The sequence below is a fragment of the Sodiomyces alcalophilus genome, assembly GCF_042370955.1.
Source record: "Sodiomyces alcalophilus JCM 7366 unplaced genomic scaffold ACRALscaffold_2, whole genome shotgun sequence".
NCBI classification, from domain to species: Eukaryota; Fungi; Ascomycota; class Sordariomycetes; order Glomerellales; family Plectosphaerellaceae; genus Sodiomyces; species Sodiomyces alcalophilus.
Genome location: NW_027263533.1, coordinates 2,324,556 through 2,343,143, shown reverse-complemented (window position 1 = coordinate 2,343,143; position 18,588 = coordinate 2,324,556). Strand labels below are relative to the sequence as shown.

The 18,588-nt window shown below is 54.0% G+C and overlaps 7 protein-coding genes across 7 annotated transcripts; 3 read left to right on the top strand and 4 right to left on the bottom strand.

Annotated features, from left to right (window-relative positions):
• Nucleotides 1-363: 363 nt before the first annotated feature.
• ACRALDRAFT_1092068 (uncharacterized protein) lies at nucleotides 364-3,803 on the bottom strand (the record flags this gene model as incomplete). The annotated part of the gene is made up of 10 exons (XM_071019594.1): nucleotides 364-2,576; nucleotides 2,609-2,732; nucleotides 2,797-2,864; nucleotides 2,889-3,004; nucleotides 3,039-3,156; nucleotides 3,195-3,261; nucleotides 3,293-3,373; nucleotides 3,489-3,559; nucleotides 3,649-3,714; nucleotides 3,773-3,803. 10 exons carry the CDS (start codon nucleotides 3,801-3,803, stop codon nucleotides 364-366), a joined length of 2,955 nt encoding a protein of 984 aa, XP_070877004.1.
• Nucleotides 3,804-4,381: 578 nt separating this feature from the next.
• Nucleotides 4,382-6,634, top strand: ACRALDRAFT_1061251 (uncharacterized protein). Its single transcript, XM_071016390.1, has 3 exons — nucleotides 4,382-4,997; nucleotides 5,083-5,382; nucleotides 5,450-6,634. The coding sequence occupies exons 1-3, from the start codon at nucleotides 4,941-4,943 to the stop codon at nucleotides 6,452-6,454; spliced, it is 1,362 nt and encodes a 453-aa protein (XP_070877003.1). The 5' UTR covers nucleotides 4,382-4,940; the 3' UTR covers nucleotides 6,455-6,634.
• A 37-nt stretch (nucleotides 6,635-6,671) lies between these two features.
• On the bottom strand, nucleotides 6,672-7,466 carry ACRALDRAFT_1092066 (uncharacterized protein; the record flags this gene model as incomplete). The annotated part of the gene is made up of 10 exons (XM_071019593.1): nucleotides 6,672-6,734; nucleotides 6,797-6,810; nucleotides 6,884-7,000; nucleotides 7,038-7,088; nucleotides 7,124-7,158; nucleotides 7,199-7,217; nucleotides 7,249-7,284; nucleotides 7,314-7,333; nucleotides 7,379-7,398; nucleotides 7,445-7,466. 10 exons carry the CDS (start codon nucleotides 7,464-7,466, stop codon nucleotides 6,697-6,699), a joined length of 372 nt encoding a protein of 123 aa, XP_070877002.1. The 3' UTR covers nucleotides 6,672-6,696.
• A 193-nt stretch (nucleotides 7,467-7,659) lies between these two features.
• On the top strand, nucleotides 7,660-10,006 carry ACRALDRAFT_2132703 (uncharacterized protein). The gene is made up of 4 exons (XM_071024046.1): nucleotides 7,660-8,410; nucleotides 8,479-8,540; nucleotides 8,607-9,475; nucleotides 9,589-10,006. The coding sequence occupies exons 1-4, from the start codon at nucleotides 7,893-7,895 to the stop codon at nucleotides 9,691-9,693; spliced, it is 1,554 nt and encodes a 517-aa protein (XP_070877001.1). The 5' UTR covers nucleotides 7,660-7,892; the 3' UTR covers nucleotides 9,694-10,006.
• Nucleotides 10,007-10,616: 610 nt separating this feature from the next.
• On the top strand, nucleotides 10,617-12,329 carry ACRALDRAFT_2040290 (uncharacterized protein; the record flags this gene model as incomplete). Its single annotated transcript, XM_071021041.1, has 4 exons — nucleotides 10,617-11,160; nucleotides 11,235-11,935; nucleotides 12,035-12,118; nucleotides 12,234-12,329. The coding sequence occupies 4 exons, from the start codon at nucleotides 10,617-10,619 to the stop codon at nucleotides 12,327-12,329; spliced, it is 1,425 nt and encodes a 474-aa protein (XP_070877000.1).
• Nucleotides 12,330-12,835: 506 nt separating this feature from the next.
• On the bottom strand, nucleotides 12,836-14,190 carry ACRALDRAFT_1080001 (uncharacterized protein; the record flags this gene model as incomplete). The annotated part of the gene is made up of 3 exons (XM_071018968.1): nucleotides 12,836-13,127; nucleotides 13,208-14,060; nucleotides 14,133-14,190. The coding sequence occupies 3 exons, from the start codon at nucleotides 14,188-14,190 to the stop codon at nucleotides 12,836-12,838; spliced, it is 1,203 nt and encodes a 400-aa protein (XP_070876999.1).
• A 2,117-nt stretch (nucleotides 14,191-16,307) lies between these two features.
• Nucleotides 16,308-18,099, bottom strand: ACRALDRAFT_1061247 (uncharacterized protein). Its single transcript, XM_071016389.1, has one exon. It carries the CDS (start codon nucleotides 17,867-17,869, stop codon nucleotides 16,664-16,666), a length of 1,206 nt encoding a protein of 401 aa, XP_070876998.1. The 5' UTR covers nucleotides 17,870-18,099; the 3' UTR covers nucleotides 16,308-16,663.
• Between the last annotated feature and the right edge of the window lie 489 nt (nucleotides 18,100-18,588).

Below are 18,588 nucleotides of genomic sequence, written 5' to 3'. Positions count from 1 at the left end.
TACATGTATTAATAAGCTAGGAGGGCAACAGAATGGAAAGGAAAGTCATGTTTGCCAGACACCACTTCAATAAATGTAATTTTACACATATCATCTGGACAGGCGAGTCGGTAATTTTGCTTGCCTCGCGTGATGTTACCCGCCCATTTGTCTGTTGGCCATGTGACGATTCTCCTACAGGAGAGGCTTTGGGTAATCAACAGCAGACATTAAACAGGACGATGGAAAGCACTCTGGGATATGCCTTGGTATTCAGTTTGCAGACATGCTCAAGCAGATATTCCCAAGACCGAGACTGTCATAAGGCCTCCAAGTCCCAGGGAAAGTCAAGCAAGGTAGCTAGGTAGCTAGTCGATCTGCTCGTTAGCTGCCAGCCGACTTTGTCGAACGAGTCAGCGCCTCCAGAAATTCCCAATCGAGCTTATCCGTCTTAGACTTGGACTCTTTGCCAGAAGCAATATCACCAGGGGCAACGAAAGCCTTTTTCGACGGGTCCAACTTCCAGCCCCTCATCTGCATGTTCTTCCATTCCTCCATGAGTTTAAGATGCACCAATTCGCCAGCTGCTCGCGCATCCTCTGCCGAGTCGTGGCCGCGAGACTTGCTGCCAGTGTCAATTTGGATTTTGCGGTTGAGGCGCTCCGCCATCAGATGCTTCAGGCCGTACCGGTAAGGAAGTCCGGCCTTGTGCGGATGCAGGAGGACGGTATCAATCAGAGTTGGGTGGACAATGCGAACCGCATTGAGGTCGTTCTCCAAGCCGTGCCCAATGAGCGGGGTGTCGGGGCTGATCAATGAGAAGAGGAGGTCACGGGCAGCCTCGGTAGAAGGAACGATGTTCATTTTCTTCGGTCCGCCCGTGGACTCGTCCGGACTGGGAACCTCCTTGGCGTTCCAGGTCTCGGCATGGGCCATATCCTCCGGCCAGACGCCAGAGAAGCGGGAGTTGAGGTCCAATATCTCGCCACGGGGCATCACCAAGACGTCAAGCATCGTGGCACCGGTTGGCCAGGCAGTGGCGGTGAGGCGGACCAGTTCAAGGCCATAAGTAGTGTAGCACATCTCACAGTCGAAGCAGACGGCTCGATCAGCGGGAACCGAGGGATTGGCGGGCGTCTCGGCATAGTTGAGAACGGCGGCCAAGCGCTTCGGGTCGGTTACCTTGAAGACGTGATGCGGGGCTTCGGTGCACCCAGCTGAGTCTCCGACTTGTTGGCCGCAGCAAAGATAGCGCTTTAGTTTTTTGGACTTATCGCCTGGCTGGCGCTCCGGGAAATAGGTCTTGCCATAGTGGAAGGTGCAGGCACCTCCCGAGGTGAGCGAGCCATCTTCGCCGCGCCGGCCTGGGAAGACTTGAAAGCGCCGTTCACACCGGTCACACTTTTCCCAACCGTCGCTCGCTTCCATGCCATCGCGAGCCTTGGCTATCTCGGCATCAGTGGGCAGGGACGAGACGTAGCCATGAGCGGTCAGGGCATCGATGGAGGTACGTAGTCGACGTAGTAACTGCACTTCCTGGGCTGGCTGCAAGCCCGTGTCAACCTTCTTAGGTGTGCCGGCGGGCTTCTTCTCGGGATTCTTCCCATCATCCCCGCATTGTCGCTGTAGAGTGCGGCGCTCCTCCTTCCATTGCTGGACCTTCATGCGCTTCAGCTTCATGATGCTGTTTCTCAGGCTGTTGCTATAAACAGCGGGTTTCGTAACAGCCGCGTTTTCTTCCTGATCGAGTGCTTCCCATATGAGCTCCTGGTCGGAGAGGACGAGCGCAGCATCGCCGTCCGCAGCAGTCTTCTTCAATTCGGTGTTGAGTCGCTTGAGCTCGGCGTGTAAAAGTTTCACAAGCCTGACCCGCGTTTCATGGCTCGCGGGAGCCGACCTGAGAAGGCGAGGGTTGAGCGCTTCTACCTTTCTGGGTTTAGGAGGTGCAGAACTGGATGCACTAGAATTGGGCGTAGTAGAACGGGGGGTGGCCACTGGACCCGCCTTTGTCACCTTCGAAGGTGCCGGGGTAAGTGCAGAGTCCGAGCCTGATAGCCGTACCTTAGAACCCTTTGCAGGCTCTGGCGAAGAAGTGGACGACGATGACAGTGCACGGTGCGTTGGCTGTGTTCTGGAATTCTTCTCCTTAGCCTCACTCGTCGCAGGAGGCCGATTCGAAGACGAGGAAAGACGACGTGAAGGCGGTGGAGAAATAGGTCTAGCGAGACTCGGAGGTTTCGTGGCCAGGTCCGTATCTGGAATGACGGGCTTCTCTGACGCAGTGGTAGCTGATACGGTAGTGGTGGTAGGTGCCGAGGTTCTTTCGTCAGTTGCTGGCCTCGCGGTGCCCTGGCCTATCTTCTGCCGTTTCCTGGGACCGTCTTGGGACGAGGCCGGGTCGTGGCCGTTCTCACTCAGGCCCGAACGAGGTGGAGAGGGTACATCTGATGGCGTTGTAGAAGCAGTCCGAGTAGATCCTGCCCCAGTGATTCGGGGGCCATTTTCATTGCCATGTCCAAATAGACATTGAAATGCCGCGCACTTATTGCCCGCTGGACATGGGATGTGCTTGAGGCTCAGGAAGGACGACATGCCGCCTTCCTGATTTGTTTAGAGGAGAGAAAGCGACGGGAGTTCAAGGTAAATGGCAAGGACGAGACGAGGGGAGTTGGTGGATTAGAGTTGATATAAATGGGGCAGGTATGCGTATGCAAAGGCAGAACTGAACAAAGAGCTTTGATGATGGGATTGACCTAGTGGCCCGTCTTCAAATTAAGATAGATACTGCTGCGCCTTGGAAGGAGGCGAGCGGCGAACCTTTGTAAAGCTCTGTTTACTTGCCGGGGTGGCATGCAATATGGACTGAACGTAGGCATTCAAGAGGGCTTAAGGCAAGCAAGGGCGGTGACCGGTGACTTGATCAGTCTTGGAAATAGAAGCCGCTGATTGATGAAGGGAGTCAATGAAATTCATCAGACTCGAAGATAGTGTCTTTTCGGCCGACTCATTGGCGCTGTGCCAGGGGCTTGTAGAATTTCGTGGATATGGCCGCCATCGACAAGAAGGAGAATGTCAAGAACTTGCTTTTACCTGGAGCGAGATGGGATGAAGTTAAGATTTCGAGGTCGTTGCGGCGTTGATTACTAAGTATATCAGCCGCAGGGGTAGCGGATTGGTCTGTGCACTGATAATGTGGTAAGGTTCGACGTACAAACGTTGTCTCCCAATCGAAGTTCCTCGAGTTGAATATGAAAGTTCCCAGTACAAGACACGGACGAATTTCTACGACAGGTACGAAGTAGACACAGAGTACCATTTCAGATTGGCCCGAAAACTGATCTCTTTGAAGGTCGGTGGATTGTTTCCATTGAAGACGCACCGGCGGTGAAACGTCCTTTTTCCATCACATAATAGCAATTGAGCAATGTATTAGCAATTAGCAATACAAATAACCCCAGTGGGAGGGATTGTCCGGGGTTTCTTTCTGATTTTTTTTATAAAAGATCAACATGGAAAAGGGATGTCGCAAATTTATGTATGTGCGCTGTATCAGCGTCTGACGCCACGTCGATTTCCCTTTCTCATTGCAGCTGGCGAATGGACCTCCATAGACTAAAAGGACTGAATCGTAATAGACTAGAAGATGGTCTGTAATAACTATCATCTTACCCCTCGCAAAGTGGATCGCTGTTTTAGGTACGTTGTAACCATCGGTCCGTGAAGGCGGATACGAGACTAGGGGAGGAAGAAAAAAAAGAGGCTGTTATCAATTGGTTTCTACTAATTACACTACGAAAGCATGGTGTCTGGAACGCTATGTGCATGTTCAGCCCATTTCCACTAATAAATACTACGTCATTGGACGGGGCACCATGGGCCTGGCTCGTGCTACATCATGGCTTCTGCTTGTTATCCAGGGTATCCACGGAAGACGCTAGGAAAATCTATGCCCTGCCGGGAAGACTTGCCTAACACGGCCTTCTGCCAAGCCAACTGCCCACCTCACATCACTTCATCACTTGCACTCGCAAGTCGTCTCACGCATAACCTCTAGTCTCGCTGTGGTAGTCTACCCAGGGTCCAGTAGGGCGGGTGCCAATCGCTCTTCTCGCCATGGGTGGCCATGGGGAGGTCAGACGCCGATGACTACGACGTATGACATGAAAGTGCAGCTAAGAGGGGAAGCAACCGCCTAAAAGCAGATCTACATTGTGTATCTGCTAATATGTACGAGATGTAAACTTCCAACGTTTTCCTCTATGTTCTTCTAATACTACCGGGATTGAATTTGCTGTTTTCATCCCTCGCTCTCTCTTTTTTTGTCTTCTCCCCCCCCTCTTCCGGCCTTCTATAAGTTTGGCCTCTGCTCCTACAACCTCAACACTTCTCCATCCCTCCCTCCCCCCCCTTCCCTCCCTTCTACTTCTTTCTCCAGAGAGTGTCGAAACATTGTCCAGTTTAACGGGTTTCTCGAAAAAGTGGCGTTGCCTCCCGACTTGGAATCACGGCCCACTACTCTACCCACAGAGGGAATCCTGAATTCTGTATGGAATAGATATTATCAGACGAGTCTTCCACGCGCCGTCACTCCTCCGCCCGGCACTCAAGCAACGGGCGTCAGTGGTCAGTGGTCACCATTTCAGGCCATCGCACCACCCAGCAGGGATCTTCAGTGGTGTGGTTGTACCGCCACATGCTCTCTAATTGGCACAGGCACTCAGCCACTCGCCGTCGCTACGTACCGGTCCCCACACCGTCGCCTTTCGGGACGGGAATCAGCAGAGCAGCTGGATCGAGGAGAAAGTGGGTGTTGCGGATTCCGAGACAAAGGACGCAACCCTTCTTTCTCTTCCATCACCTGCTCTTCTGAACCCCATCCCCTTTGAGCCTCGCCAAAGTTGTTACCCTTTTCTCTTCGCTCCATCGACCGGTCCCTAATCTCATCCGAGTATTCGTTGATAATGGATTATACCGGTGGCTCCGTGGAAGCCGAGCACCTCTGCGTTTTAGTCCACGGAGTGAGTGGCCCCCTTTGTGTCCCTCCCCCCCCTTCCTCGGCGACATCCCTAGCTGACATTTTTTTCTTTTCTTTTTCGCCCGTAGCTATGGGGTAATCCCAACCATATGGTTAGCATTGCCAAAAGCTTACGGTCCCAGTACCCAGCCGATAAGCTCTATCTCCTCCTCGCCAAGCGCAATAGCGGCAGCTTCACGTATGACGGCATCGAGCGTGGAGGCGAGCGCGTCTGCTCGGAAATCGAAGAAGAACTTCGTCTCATCAAGGGACGCGGCGGCAACATCACCAAGATTAGCATTGTCGGCTACTCTCTAGGTGGTCTCGTCGCACGCTATGCCGTCGGCCTTCTCCACGGCAAGGGCATCCTTGACAGACTAGAGTGCATGGTAATGATGGCTCCCCCTCCTTGTCTAATGTCAACGTCGTCCGCTGACCTTGTATGACGCCCCGTAGAACTTCACCACGTTCGCTACCCCCCATCTCGGTGTCCGATCACCACTCCGGGGATATCATAACCACATCTGGAACGTCCTCGGAGCCCGGACGCTCTCCGCTTCGGGCCAGCAGCTCTTCACCATTGACAAGTTCCGCAATACTGGTCAACCCCTCCTCGCAGTCCTAGCTGATCCCAATTCTATCTTCATGTCAGGTCTGCGGAAGTTTCGCCGCCACACGCTCTACTCCAACATTGTCAACGATCGGAGCGCCGTCTATTACACCACGTGCATCTCCAAGACCGATCCTTACACCAACCTTGACGAGGCCTCCGTCACCTATCTTCCGGGCTACGAAGATGTCATCATTGATCCGAAAGCGCCCGTCCGCCGTCGGCCAAGGCCCTCCCGGAACGCGAGCCTCGTTTCCATCTCTTCCGCTCTCGTGACGTGGCTCCGCCGTATCCCCTTCCTCATCTCCGTTGCCGTCTTCGTCCCCGTCGGCATGCTCTTTTTCCTGCTAAACTCGTTTATCCAAAACTTCCGCTCCTCGCAGCGCATCCGCCTCCACGAGAAGGGCCTCGCCGGCGTCAGCATTGGCGACTACCGGGGCTTCCCGCTCTGGATCAACGAGATTCGGACCGAGATGGAGCAGGCATACGAGGCGCTCAACAACGCCCAGGACCAGGCCTACCTCGCTAGCGACACGGACGAGCACAACGGCACGGCCGGAGGCGACGGGGACGAAAGCTGCGCCGACTGCGGCACCATGGACGAGGCCTCCCGGAAACTCCTCGCCCACGAACGCCGCATTTCGGTTCCGGCCCAGCCGACCCTCGCCCTCGCGCCTTACCAGTTCCGCATGATTCAATCCCTGGACAGCCTGGGTTGGCGTAAGTACCCCGTCTGGATTCACAAAGACAGCCACAGCCACGCCGCCATGATTGTCCGCTGGGAGAAGGATACGTTCTCCGAGGGGAAAGTGGTCTTGCGCCACTGGCTCACGGAGGAGTTCCTCATGTAGCCTGCCCCCCCGTTTTGTACGCTGCGATTCGTGGTAGACGGCACACGATCCTGACGGACACAAGGCACTTGAATTGCCAAGCGATCGAGGCGCCAGCGTGCATTCAGTTTTTATTCCCCTGTTGCTTCACTTTTTTCCGTCATAGCATAGATGGATAGACTAAAAAATGAAATGGAGTTTAAAATGAATCCCCGCCGTAGGCACCGCAATTATCCCTCGAGTGGTTAAAGGGAAATTATGTTCTAGACACGGATAACGTCTACTTTCTTGATTTTACTACCTACAGATATGCACAGACAGCCGCGAAGAGCGGTGCCGCGAGGGGCGAATCTCAATTCATACCCAGTATTACCTGCCTACCAAATTCAGGCAGTGTTATTGCACGCCTAGCGAAGCCTTACATACCTCAAGTCACGCGTAATATCTCACCGATACGTCAGTGGTCGCGATCTTCGTCTCGATCTACCCCGAGCGTCATAGCCGACCTTGAGACGGAGAGGATTCGCGCTGACGAAAGATGAGACCATATCTTTCGCGAGAGGGCCCCTCATTGAAGATCTAGTGACTTTGGGGAGTAGTGTACTTCGTAATGAAATTGTCCGGCGATCGGAATATCTTCTCTTCATGCGACGGGCTTATCTAGTTGGTGATGGTCTTTCTAGTACTCACGTCATAGCCGTCAGACGAGAGTATTGGTGCGTGAACTGGATTGGACAATGTCTAATATTCAGTCTACACGTGTACGGTGGGAGTGTCAATCCACCTTGGACAGTAATAGAAAAAGGTCGCGTGACACTTGCGTTATCTGTACCTTAGCATCCGCAGCAGTGCTTGGGGACACGAAACATCGCCCCTCAACTTTCGATCATAGTCTCGATGCTACATACGCATGCACATTGGGCCTAAGAAAGAATGAGAAAAAACAGTTGCCTCGGCCGCGGGAACTTTCGGTCCGGTCCAGCAGGCATCGCGTAGGATCCATGTCCACACGCGAAATATGAAGTAGATGCATGAAAATACAAGGCACGAGTTGTAGAGACAAAGTGAGGATCGAATCGAGGACAGGGGAATTCACTTTACCTATTAATAGGTAGGTAGCTACACTTCCGAAATGGGTAATCCTCAGTGATGACTAACACGTGACCTTGATCATCCCGTCCCGTCCCGTGTATACAACGTACAGAGTCCTGCCATCGCATTATTGACTCGATTGATTCCTCACTCAGAGCCTCGTTCTCATATGTCCGTCTTAGACCTTGTAGATTGGAGATTATCCGGTCGTGCTGGGACGTAGAACTGGGAATATCCTCTCTTCGGTATCGTCATCTCCGGTTTTCGCTCCTCTGGCAATCTCAGCCCGAAACATAACCGAGGACATTTCGCAAAGGATTCGGGCCTCATTCCACTACAGCAAATATCGAAACTCATTGCGATCAACATGGCCTTAACACTCCAGAGCGCCATCAGGGGCGCCGATAACTCGGAGGCCATCATCATCCCATCCAGCCCAAAACCTCTCACCGCCACGTACGCGGATCTGAAGAGAGAGACGGCGTCGTTCCAACAGAAGCTGGCTGCCATCGGGATCACCAAGGGCTCGCCCGTATCTATTGCCGTGCCCAACTCGTACGAGTTCATAGTTTCTTTCCTGGCCACCTCGTGGCAACGCGGCATCGCAGCGCCGCTCAACCCTGCCTATAAGCGGGAAGAGTTCGAATTCTACATCGAGGACATCCAGTCGGCCATCGTCCTCGTCCCCAGGGGCGCTTACGCCGCCAATTCCGCGGCTGTCCAGGCGGCCAAGAGGTTCAATGCTGCCGTTGCCGAGACGTACTGGGACGACGCCCTGGACGAGGTCGCTCTTGATGTCAAGGACCTGGGTGGCCTGCGCGGCAAGGGCAGGGAGCAAGTCCTGAAACCCGAGGCCGACGACGTTGCCTTGGTCCTTCATACTAGGTGAATAGCTTTGCGTTTTCCATCCAGGAGAGGGGAAAAGTGCCGATAAATTTGCTGACGACATGTAGCGGGACGACATCGAGGCCCAAAGTTGTACCCTTGACACATGGCAACCTGACCCGTACAATGAGTGCGTAGAGCTCCTGGTAAATTTTCTTCGGATGACTTTGCGCCTAGAGCTGACCTCAAAGCTCAGAAAACATCCAGGAGACGTATCAGCTCACGGACAAAGACCGCACCATGCTGGTCATGCCGCTTTTCCACGTCCACGGCCTGCTCTGCGCGCTGCTGGCTCCTTTCTACTCGGGAGGCTCCATGGTGGTTCCCGTCAAGTTCTCCGCGAGTGACTTCTGGCGGGACTTCATCACGTACAAGGCCAACTGGTACACAGCCGTGCCGACAATACACCAGATCCTCCTCAGAAGTCCAGTGCCCTCCCCACTTCCCGCCATTCGCTTCATCCGGTCGTGCTCGTCGCCGCTGTCGCCGACCGTCTTCCACGAGCTGGAGAAGACGTTCAAGGCACCCGTGTTGGAAGCCTACGCCATGACGGAAGCTGCGCATCAAATGACCTCCAACCCGCTACCGCCTGGCAAGAGAAAGCCTGGCACGGTAGGTGTCGGGCAGGGGGTGGAAGTGCGGATCCTGGACGACAGTGGAAAGGAACTCCCGCAGGGATCGGAAGGTGAGATTTGCATCAAGGGCGACAACGTGACCAAGGGGTACCTCAACAACCCGAGCGCCAACGCGTCGTCCTTTACGGAAAACGGGTTCTTCCGGACGGGAGACCAGGGAATGAAGGACGAGGATGGATACGTGATCATCACGGGGCGCATCAAGGAGCTCATTAACAAGGGCGGCGAGAAGATCAGCCCCATCGAACTCGACAACGTCCTCACGCGCCACGAGGCTGTGTCCGAGGCCGTGAGCTTCGCCATTCCCGACGAGCTGTACGGGCAGGACATTGGCGTGGCCGTCGTTGTCAAGCCGGGCCAAACTCTGGGGCAGGACGAGCTGCGGAGGTGGGTGGCTGACAAGCTGGCCAACTTCAAGGTGCCCAAGAAGGTGAGGGATTATTGTCATTTATTGTTATTCTTTTTTGTTATTGTTACCTGCTGCTGGTAGTCTCCGTTCGGCCGAGCACGGGGAAGCCTGACTGACTGACTTTTCGCGACCAGATCTACTTTACCGAGACGATGCCCAAGACTGCCACAGGCAAGATCCAGCGGCGCATCGTTGCCGAGACGATGCAGAAACAGGAGAAGCCCAAGGCGAAATTGTAGATTATGTCGCTTGAGGTCGGTCTATGGGATAGAGCCTCATAGAGGTTATGTCGCCGCTCTGAGATTGGGATCTTGCTGTTTTCCGAGCCAATCTACACTATATATATGTCTGTAGGACTCTGGAAGGAGTTGATGTTCATACAACGACGATATATCACACATATGAACAGTGGGAAGTTGGAGGCTAGACAGCCATGCACATCGCCGGACGCTTCAGCAAGAGTCGTACAATGTCAGATGGTCCCTGAAATGTAACCATACCCGTGTCCAAGATACCTCGTATCTCACAATATTACCCAAAAAAGGTATGCGGTGTAATCAAATTTAATGAAACTTGTCAACCACTTCCAGGTCGCAGCCCGCAGCATCCAATATCTTATCGTCAGTCATATTGCCCCTCGTGGACAGACGCGCTGTAGAATTACCCCCGAGTCCAGCTGTAATGCACTGAGTATACAATTGACGTAGGGGGGCACTGCACTAGATTCCTCTCTGGAATTCACATACAGTGTGGCGCTGGTACTGATACTGGTACTTGTATTTCCGTACCCTGTGCACGCTTTTGATATGGGGTTCCCAAGCTCCCGCAGCTCTTCACCTCTACGCAACTTCCACCTTATACCCTCCCTCTTGCGCCGCCTCACATCATTCCCCTACCAACCCACCCTTCTTTTGCCTTTTCCCTACCCTTCTTCCATACTTTCTCCTAGGAGCTAAGGGAGACGACCGCCAAACATAATGGCAGCCCCCCCTCCGCCGCCTCCAGCGCGGGGCGGCCTCTCTCTCTACGCGAACCTCCTAGACACTCCCTCCGACGCCTCCGCAAGTATCTCGAGCGCCCCGGTCCGATACACACAGTCAGGCGAACCCATTGATCCGAAAGATGCAGCTGCCTCTGCAGCAGCGAAGAAACCGCTAGATCCATGTTCCTAACCCACCCTCCCTTTCGTTTCGCTACGACCTGCCGCTCACAGCTCCCAGCTCTTCGGTTCCAACCCATCCGCCGGCCCCAAGCCAAGACGACCGCCAAACCGAAAGTCGGATTCCCCAAGACCATACCTGCCGCGCAAGTATCAACGCAGCCCCCGACGACTACCTCAGCAGGGCCTACCGCGAACGCGAACCCCTCAACAGGCCCAGCAGCCCCCGCCCCGCCCAAGACGACCACCCTCGCCGACTGGGCAGCCACCGAGGAAGAAGAATGGATGTACGGCACAAACGAGAAGCGCCAGCGCGGCGGCCGGCGAAAGAAGAAGAAGAAGATTGGCCAGCAGCAGCACCTCGAGACAGACTGGGAAGAGATTTACGACCCGTCCAAGCCCACCAACTTTGAGGAGTACATGCGTAGCGACGAGCGCATCCGCGAGATTCAGGACTGGAAGGCCGTTCTGTATCGACATCGCCGGCAGAAAAGCCTCAGCGACGACAGTGATGAGGAAGAGAACACCAGAAGCCGCTCTGCGCCGAGTACATTCTTTCTATACTCCATTTTCCCGTTCCCTCCACAACGTCCCTCGAAGACTAACAGAGTCGGAAAATAGACCAGTTTGCTCCGCCTCCCAACTATGCCTTTGCTCCTCCTCCTCCATCCCCTCCCAGAGCCGCTGCTGCATCCCCTGCTCTCGACGCGACGGCCGATGATGCTTACGCTCGCCGCCTCGCCCTATCCGGCGCAGCACCCCCTCCCCCACCGCCTCCCACAGATCTTCCCGTCGAACCGCCTGCAGACACTGCGACAATATCCCGTGCGCCCGTTCGATATCATCCGCCTGAACCTACGCCTGCCAGCAAAAAAGAAGAAGTAGAAGACGGAAGCGAGGGTTATTCCCCCCCTCCGGCTCTCGGCCTAGGCAGCGCTGCAGACTCAGAACAGGATGCCCCCGAAGCCCAACAGCCGCGGTCCAATCGCCCAGGCCAGGCCGGCTTCGCGCAGAGGCTCATGTCCAAGTACGGCTGGACCAAGGGCTCCGGTCTGGGCGCCGACCAGTCGGGCATCATCAACCCGCTGCGCGTCCAGGTCGAGAAGCGCAAGAAGAAGAGCGACGCCGAGGGCGGCGGCTGGGCCGAACCAGCCGCCAAAGCTCGCATCCTCGGCGGCCGACGAAAGGACGAGGGGCCCTCTCGCTTTGGACCCATGAGCGAGGTCATCGTACTCCGTAACATGCTCGAAGGCATGGATGACCTCCAGGGCGAGATTGCCAATGGACTTGGACAGGAGATTGGCGAGGAGTGTGGTGACAAGGTGAGTCTTCGTTGTTGTTCATCATGCCCAACTACCGGTGCTTTACTTTTGCCTTTCCGTAAAGGAAACGTAACTAACATAGGGTCACCCTGATTCCAGTACGGCCGTGTTGAGCGCCTTTACATTGACACTGAGGACCGCCAAGTCTTCATCAAATTTACAGACCAGGTCTCAGCCTTGCGTGTACGTTCTGCTCCCCTTCCCGATTTCCCCCTTCACATCCCTGCGACGGACGTACTGCAAGCCCAAGGAAGAAGCCAACGGAGATAATGCTGACTGACCCCGGCCCATCCGTTAGGCTGTTAACGAGCTGGACGGCCGCATCTTCAACGGAAACACTGTTCGCCCAAGTTTCTACGACACTGAGAAATTTGAACAAGGCGTTTATCGGTGATGGATTTGGCTTGGTTAAGCCAACATCCTTTGGCTCGCTGGGTCTCCTTGTCGTCGTACAATGACGCTGCGTACCGGGCTCAAGACAATTGACAGTGGGGAGAACAAGTCCGCCCGTTATACGAACGGTGGAGTGTACATATAATACACAACCGCCAGCATCGGGCCTGAGGGCTCTTGAAGAGTCCGTAGTGTAATAAATAGAACTCGGTAACGGCCAAGACGTTCTAGGCGAGAGGTAGCGGCAAGATATGTCCAGTCGTGGCAATACTGCAAGTTGTCACGGAAAAAGCGGTCACAGCGAATTAAGACATTAAAAACCATATTACACCATCGTCCCCAATCATCCAGGTATTAAGTCTAAACGGTTTCCTCGTGAACAAGAAAGAGTAGCCGCTTAGAAACGATAGCCGCCAGGCAAACAAAAGTACAGTAGAAAACTATGAGCAAAGAATGCATGGTGAACGCCACACCAACCCGAGATCATGTTTCCAGCGAAGGACCGTTCTACAGCAGCATTTGAGTGACGCCGACAACGGCGGCCGCGATGGCAAGGCCACTCATCTCGATGCGGAGCGAGATACCGGCATTCTCATCATCCGACTTGCCGCCGCCGCTGCCGCCACGGCCATCGCTGGACTCGGCATTGTTGGCATCATCCTCTTCGCCAACGCAGTTGTAGGTGCCCTGGACCACGCTCTTCTCCAAGTCTCCCAGTTCCTCGCAGACGTCCTGGATATTCTCAGTGCTGACGACGTCGAAAGCGCCCTTGACATCATTGAGAGCAGGGAGTTTGACACTAAAGAGTTACTTGTTAGCACAAAGACGGCACCGCATATAATGGCCACGGATGTGCAGGTGCGTGGGGACAAAACATACTCAGTGAACTCGCCACCAAAGAGAATGGCACCGCCAACCTGTTCAAGCTTGGGGAAGCCCTGAATCTTGTCGAGGGCGGTGTTGTTGAGAATGGTGAGGCCGCCACCAATGCTCTCGAGCTGGGGGAAAGAAATGTTGGTAAGTTCGGTGTTGTTGGTGAAAGAGATAGCACCCTTGTCGGCCATGGTCAGGTTGGGAGCAGAGAACGACTCGAAGGAGTTCTGGTCCAGGTACATGGAACCGTTGACCACCTCGAGGGAAGGAACCTCGAGGCTAGCAGCATTGCCAATTCTGATCTCCTCGGCCCAGACGAGGTTGGCAAGGGTGATGTTGAGGTTAGGGTTGTTGGAAGTGATTTCGAGAATGGTGGAGACGTTGGCAAGCTGGGTGCTGTACGAGACGAGACGGTTGTTGTTGTTGATGTGGAGCGAATCGACTGTAGCCAGGTTGAGGCCATCGAGACTGCCAAGGAAGGTGTCGCTGACGCGAACACTCTTAGCCTCGGTGACACCAGCAATGCCAAAGGCGAACTCGCCGAGGAAAGGAAGATGGAGCCAATGGATCTCGCCGACAGACGCCAGGCTGGTGAACTCAAGCTCGGAGAGGGCGGTCAGACCGGACATCTCGAATCTGCCCTCGATTGCGGAAAGAGTGTTGCTCGAAAGCCTGACAAGCTGGGTGACATTGTTGACGATCAGGTCGCCCTTGATGGTCTCAGGACCGTCAAGCGCTACAACACCAGTCAAATCGGGGGAGACCTCGATGGAACCCTGCATAGTGCGGCAGGGGATGTTGGTGGCCTGTGCAGCATCGGTAATGGTGTATGTGGCCGTCGAGCAAATGCTAGACTGAGCTATATGAGGTAACTTGTAGTCAGAATATGCAATTCCAAGAAGCGGCAGTTAATTGCAATGTGACAACTTACCCGACACAAGGTGCGCTCCGAGCACCGCAAGAGCGGGGGCAAGCTTCATGGCATGCATTGCGGTCTAGTTTTGTTGAGAGATCTGGAATCGGACAGGTAACCAAAGTCAGCGGGTGAAATACGCCAAACGAGAAGAGACGCCGGGTCCAAGATAGCTGGGTTTTGAGAAAGATATATGGACAAGTTGATGTCGAGGGTAGCAGAAAAAGAGTATGAAGGGCTGGTTTGAACACTGCTGCGTCTGAAGTTTGGGGGAGGATGTTTTCGCAGTGTTTGTTGTTTCTGGGCGGGATAATGAAACGGGTTGGGTGGTTTTGGAGCTTTCCAAGGCTGGGCAAACAAAGTTGCGTCTCCTCGGTTGTTCCTTCTTTCCACGGTCCCTATGCTTCAGGAGAGAACCAAAAGGTTCAGCAGCGCGGTGGTGAGAGTGGCAGGACGTCAGGTTATTGTTCGGCAGTGGGGTTCGTTTGATGGTGTGTTGGGACAGATGGTGTTCAATGTTTTGGGAAATAGCAAGGACGGTGGATGCAAATGGATAACACACGAAGTTTCTGGCTTGTCATCGACGGGAAGCCAGGCCAACCGAAGCACATGCCGACGAGCCCTCTCTGAAGCTCAATTGGCCGTCCTCTTCAGATCTTGCCAGGCACATTCCTCGGGCAGAAAATCCAGTAATCGTAGGGAATGTGATATACATACCTGTGTACAAGTGTAGTTGCGTTGTTGGTCTAAAAAAGTGAAGAAGAAGTGGGAAGAGGGAAATAGCGAGCGAGAGACTTAGAATGTGATTCCCTTGGGTGTAAAACGAGTGTACGAAAACCAAGAAAAAGCCACACAGGAGGTCGAAAACGAAGTTGTCGCCGAGAGAAAGGAAGGAAGAAGGGGCAGAAAACCTAAAAAGCTGGCAGGTTTTGGGGTGGACTGGCCGGGAAATGCAGTAAAGGGGGCGGGCGACTGCAGCCAGCCAGCGAACAGCTGAACAACTGTACAGCGCAGGTACCGAGTAGCATGATCTAAAAGTGCGGCAGGACTGGGTTTCGCCCAGGGGTAAAGGGAGTGTCTTTATAAGCCAAACGTGAATTCTCATTCGCCAGACTCCATGAAGTTGGGTTCCCCGCCCCGTCTGTACTCCGTAGACCAGGTTTCTATAGGAGAATTCTGACCAGGGACGTCAGGGGCAAATGTCGCAGCGGGCGTTGGCCAACGTGCAACCGAGTTCGTTCCCAAGTCATTATCGTAATTCCGTACCTTGAGCTAGTCAGGATGACAACAACAATCGTTTAAGCGACGATAATATCCAAGTAAACGACCGTTGACGAAATAGGTAAATGAAACGGGAGATGCTGACGCTGATGGACTGCACTGGCATTGCCTAACGAACATGTACAGTTGAGAGACAGCGCGGAATGGACAATCTTCTTCGCCTCCTCTCTCACTCAGCGTTTGGCCAGATTCTGTTTTACATTATTTTGGTGTGCCATCGCCGACGTCAATGCATCCCACTGAGCACACCCCGAGCGCGTTGTTAGTAATACGCTAACCTGACGGAGTCCAGGATGAGAGCCTGCATGACCACGCCATTCCCGGTCCCGCAAGCAACGCTGGAGCGCAATTTGGCTAGACTCATTAACCGTGAACTTCATTCATTTCCTACTGGCGCTCTTCCGACTCGTGCACAGCAACGGAAAATCCTGTTCGGTTTGTGCAGCTGAAGCTCAATACGAAGTACTGCATAACTACCGTAGGTACCTATGGTAGGTACTGGTACTGGCCGGTGGATCTTTGCCATTGGGGAACATTTCGTGGTGTTTCATTGATACTACGCTACCTAGGTACTTTGTATACAAGCTTCCGATTTCAATGTTCAAGCGAAACGATGACGCATGACTCGAATCGCTGCGATCGATGCCATCTGGCCTCGGCTTTCTCACGTTTGTTGTATCATTCAACCAGCATGAGTGCTCAGCCAGTACAGATACCAATATCCATAGCGTACAACGTAGGTACCTACAAGGTAGTCTACCAGTGTACGTATGTGCTTACTCTGAGACTGCGTACGTTGTATTGCTATCGTCCCATTTCCTTGTATTCGTCTTCATAACCAGAGGCTCAGAGCTGAATGGAACAATGTCATTTATCCGTTTTGCCTTCATACCCGCCACGCTTTTTCTTCGTGACTCCAGTGGCTTTTTTCCCGTCTTGTTTTCTTTCTATGTTCATCCCGCGAACTGCAAGTTTGTCTTGGCCTACCTCATCAATACTTGTCGAATTCCATGTCGAACGTCTAATCACAAAACACCATGGGTGCTTAATTTGATGTATTCGTATGCTTCATTTGTTCGGCAGAACTGGCCTGTATACGCCCGCTGACTTACTGGACCGTATCCTTCTTCAACATGGCTACCCGTAGTTACTAGACTCAACGGAATGGACCACCAATGCCAGCCCTCAATGGCAGTCCAAGTCGACATCTGTCAACGTGATAGTTTGAAAATACCATGAACATGTTCTGAGCACCCAAATGGACCCTTTTACCGTTCAAGCGTGCTGATGTCTGTTTGTTCAACACGCCACATGTACCACATGAACACGCTGCGATAGGGAGCGAACCGCTCCGAGATTTCCAGCATCTCCTTCTCCGACATGTACTTCCACTTACCTCCCTTCGCCTTGAGCTTCGCTATATCCCGGCCCATGAACGCCGCCATGCCCCTCTGCACCCCGAGATCACCCAGCGAAAAGACGTCCATCCGCTTGAGCGCGAAGCACGCGAACATCTCGACGGACCACCGACCCAGCCCACGCACCGCGGTCAGCGTCTCCACCACCTCCTCGTACGACGCCTCAGCCAGCAACTGCGCGCTGAGCTCGCCGCTCAGAAACTTCTCCGCCAGGCCTCCGATGTACTCGGCCTTGCGCTGCGACAGCCCCGCCGTCCGTAGCCGCTCCAGGGGCATGCCCGCCACCTGCGACGGGTGTGGAAATCGGCCGCCCGCGCCATCGAAGAGGGCGACGAACTTGGCTTTGATGGTCTTGGCCGCGGCCCCCGAGACTTGCTGAGAGATGATGCCGCTGCACAGGCTTTCGAACGGGTCGACTTTCTCGGCGAGCCCCTCGGGCGAGAAGATGCGACAGTGGTGTTTCTCCACGAGAGGTTTCATGCGGGGATCCACGCGGATGAGGTGCGCGCACGCCTCCTCAAGGATGGTTGCTGTTGTCATCGTTGACGTAGGTAGTGAAGGCTTCGTGGGGCCCGCACCAGGCGGCTTGGACGGCGACTCGGGGCCCGTCTCGCGGATGGTAGGTTTGGAAGCGACGACCCGTGACGTCTCGGGCGATAGCAAAAGGGCATTGGTGAATTTAGGATCGGCGAGTCGAGCCACGGCAGCCGTGCGCGGCCTTTTCTTTGCCGTGCCGTTGGCATGCTCGGCGATAAGGCTGGCAGCGCTGGGTGTGGGTGTCTCAGGGGGCATAGAAGGAGTCGAGGCCGCAGGCGCACCTCCTTGCGTCGGTCTCTTGATGGGTGTGACAGGCGGGGCGAGGTGCGGGCGCGACGATGCTGATGATTCTTGAGATGTATCTTCTGCCTCGGTAATCTTTCGCTTCCGTCCCCTCCGTGACTGCGGTGCTGGCGCCGGTGCTTCTGGATCCGATTGCGAAAGAAGCGACACGTGGGCTGGGACTATGTTGGTTCGAGCCGCGGCGCTGAGGCGGGCTGAACGACGGATAGCTGTCATGGCTGATGGTACGGATGAAGAGAACAATGCCGACCTTGGAAAGGAGATACGTTTGCCACCAAGATTAACGACAGGCTGGCGATGTAGCCGTTCGCCGTATGATGATCTTTTGAGACGGAAATGAATTGTGACGAGTTTCGAGTAAGCAAACCAGGAAATATCGAATCATAGACTTAGTGCTCTTCGGATGAAGGCCATTCTTTCTGAAGTGAGTGTTAAACGGCCGGTGCATATTCCAAGAAGAAGGGAAGATATCGGCTGCGTTGAGCATTCGTAAGCTGTAGTTAGTAGCTCGAATCCGGAATTCCCGGTAAGCTGAGGCTCTGTCATGCGCCTTTGCATGCTATGTACCTACCTATAAATGGACGGATTGAGCTGGACATCAAAGTACAGTGTGCATCATGTACACCTGCCTTATGTATCCTGCTTCTAATATCAGCATTCTGTCCTCCCACACCAGCTGGAGCTAAGAAGGGGTCCATCGTGGTAGGTATTGTTATTTTACTGAGGGGAAAGTAGAAGAAGTGATGTAGACAGAAGAAAGTAATTATAGAGAACTACGCACTTCGTACTTCGTGCGAGGTTTACGAATATTACCTATCCAAAGGGACGGGCGTTGGTTTGGGCATAATTCACGACTGACATGCTATATTTCATGCGATTGGAGCACTAGTCTTCAAATCCCATGTTGGGGCACCGTGCTTTATACCTAGTTAAGC

Coding starts and splice junctions, on each gene's coding strand:
- ACRALDRAFT_2132703 (XM_071024046.1), top strand. CDS start 7,893: ATGGCCTTAACACTCCAGAGCGCCATCAGGGGCGCCGATAACTCGGAG. Junction 8,411..8,478: donor GCCTTGGTCCTTCATACTAG/GTGAATAGCTTT, acceptor GACGACATGTAG/CGGGACGACATCGAGGCCCA. Junction 8,541..8,606: donor CAACCTGACCCGTACAATGA/GTGCGTAGAGCT, acceptor CTCAAAGCTCAG/AAAACATCCAGGAGACGTAT.
- ACRALDRAFT_1061247 (XM_071016389.1), bottom strand. CDS start 17,869: ATGACAGCTATCCGTCGTTCAGCCCGCCTCAGCGCCGCGGCTCGAACC.
- ACRALDRAFT_1061251 (XM_071016390.1), top strand. CDS start 4,941: ATGGATTATACCGGTGGCTCCGTGGAAGCCGAGCACCTCTGCGTTTTA. Junction 4,998..5,082: donor TCTGCGTTTTAGTCCACGGA/GTGAGTGGCCCC, acceptor TTTCGCCCGTAG/CTATGGGGTAATCCCAACCA. Junction 5,383..5,449: donor TTGACAGACTAGAGTGCATG/GTAATGATGGCT, acceptor GACGCCCCGTAG/AACTTCACCACGTTCGCTAC.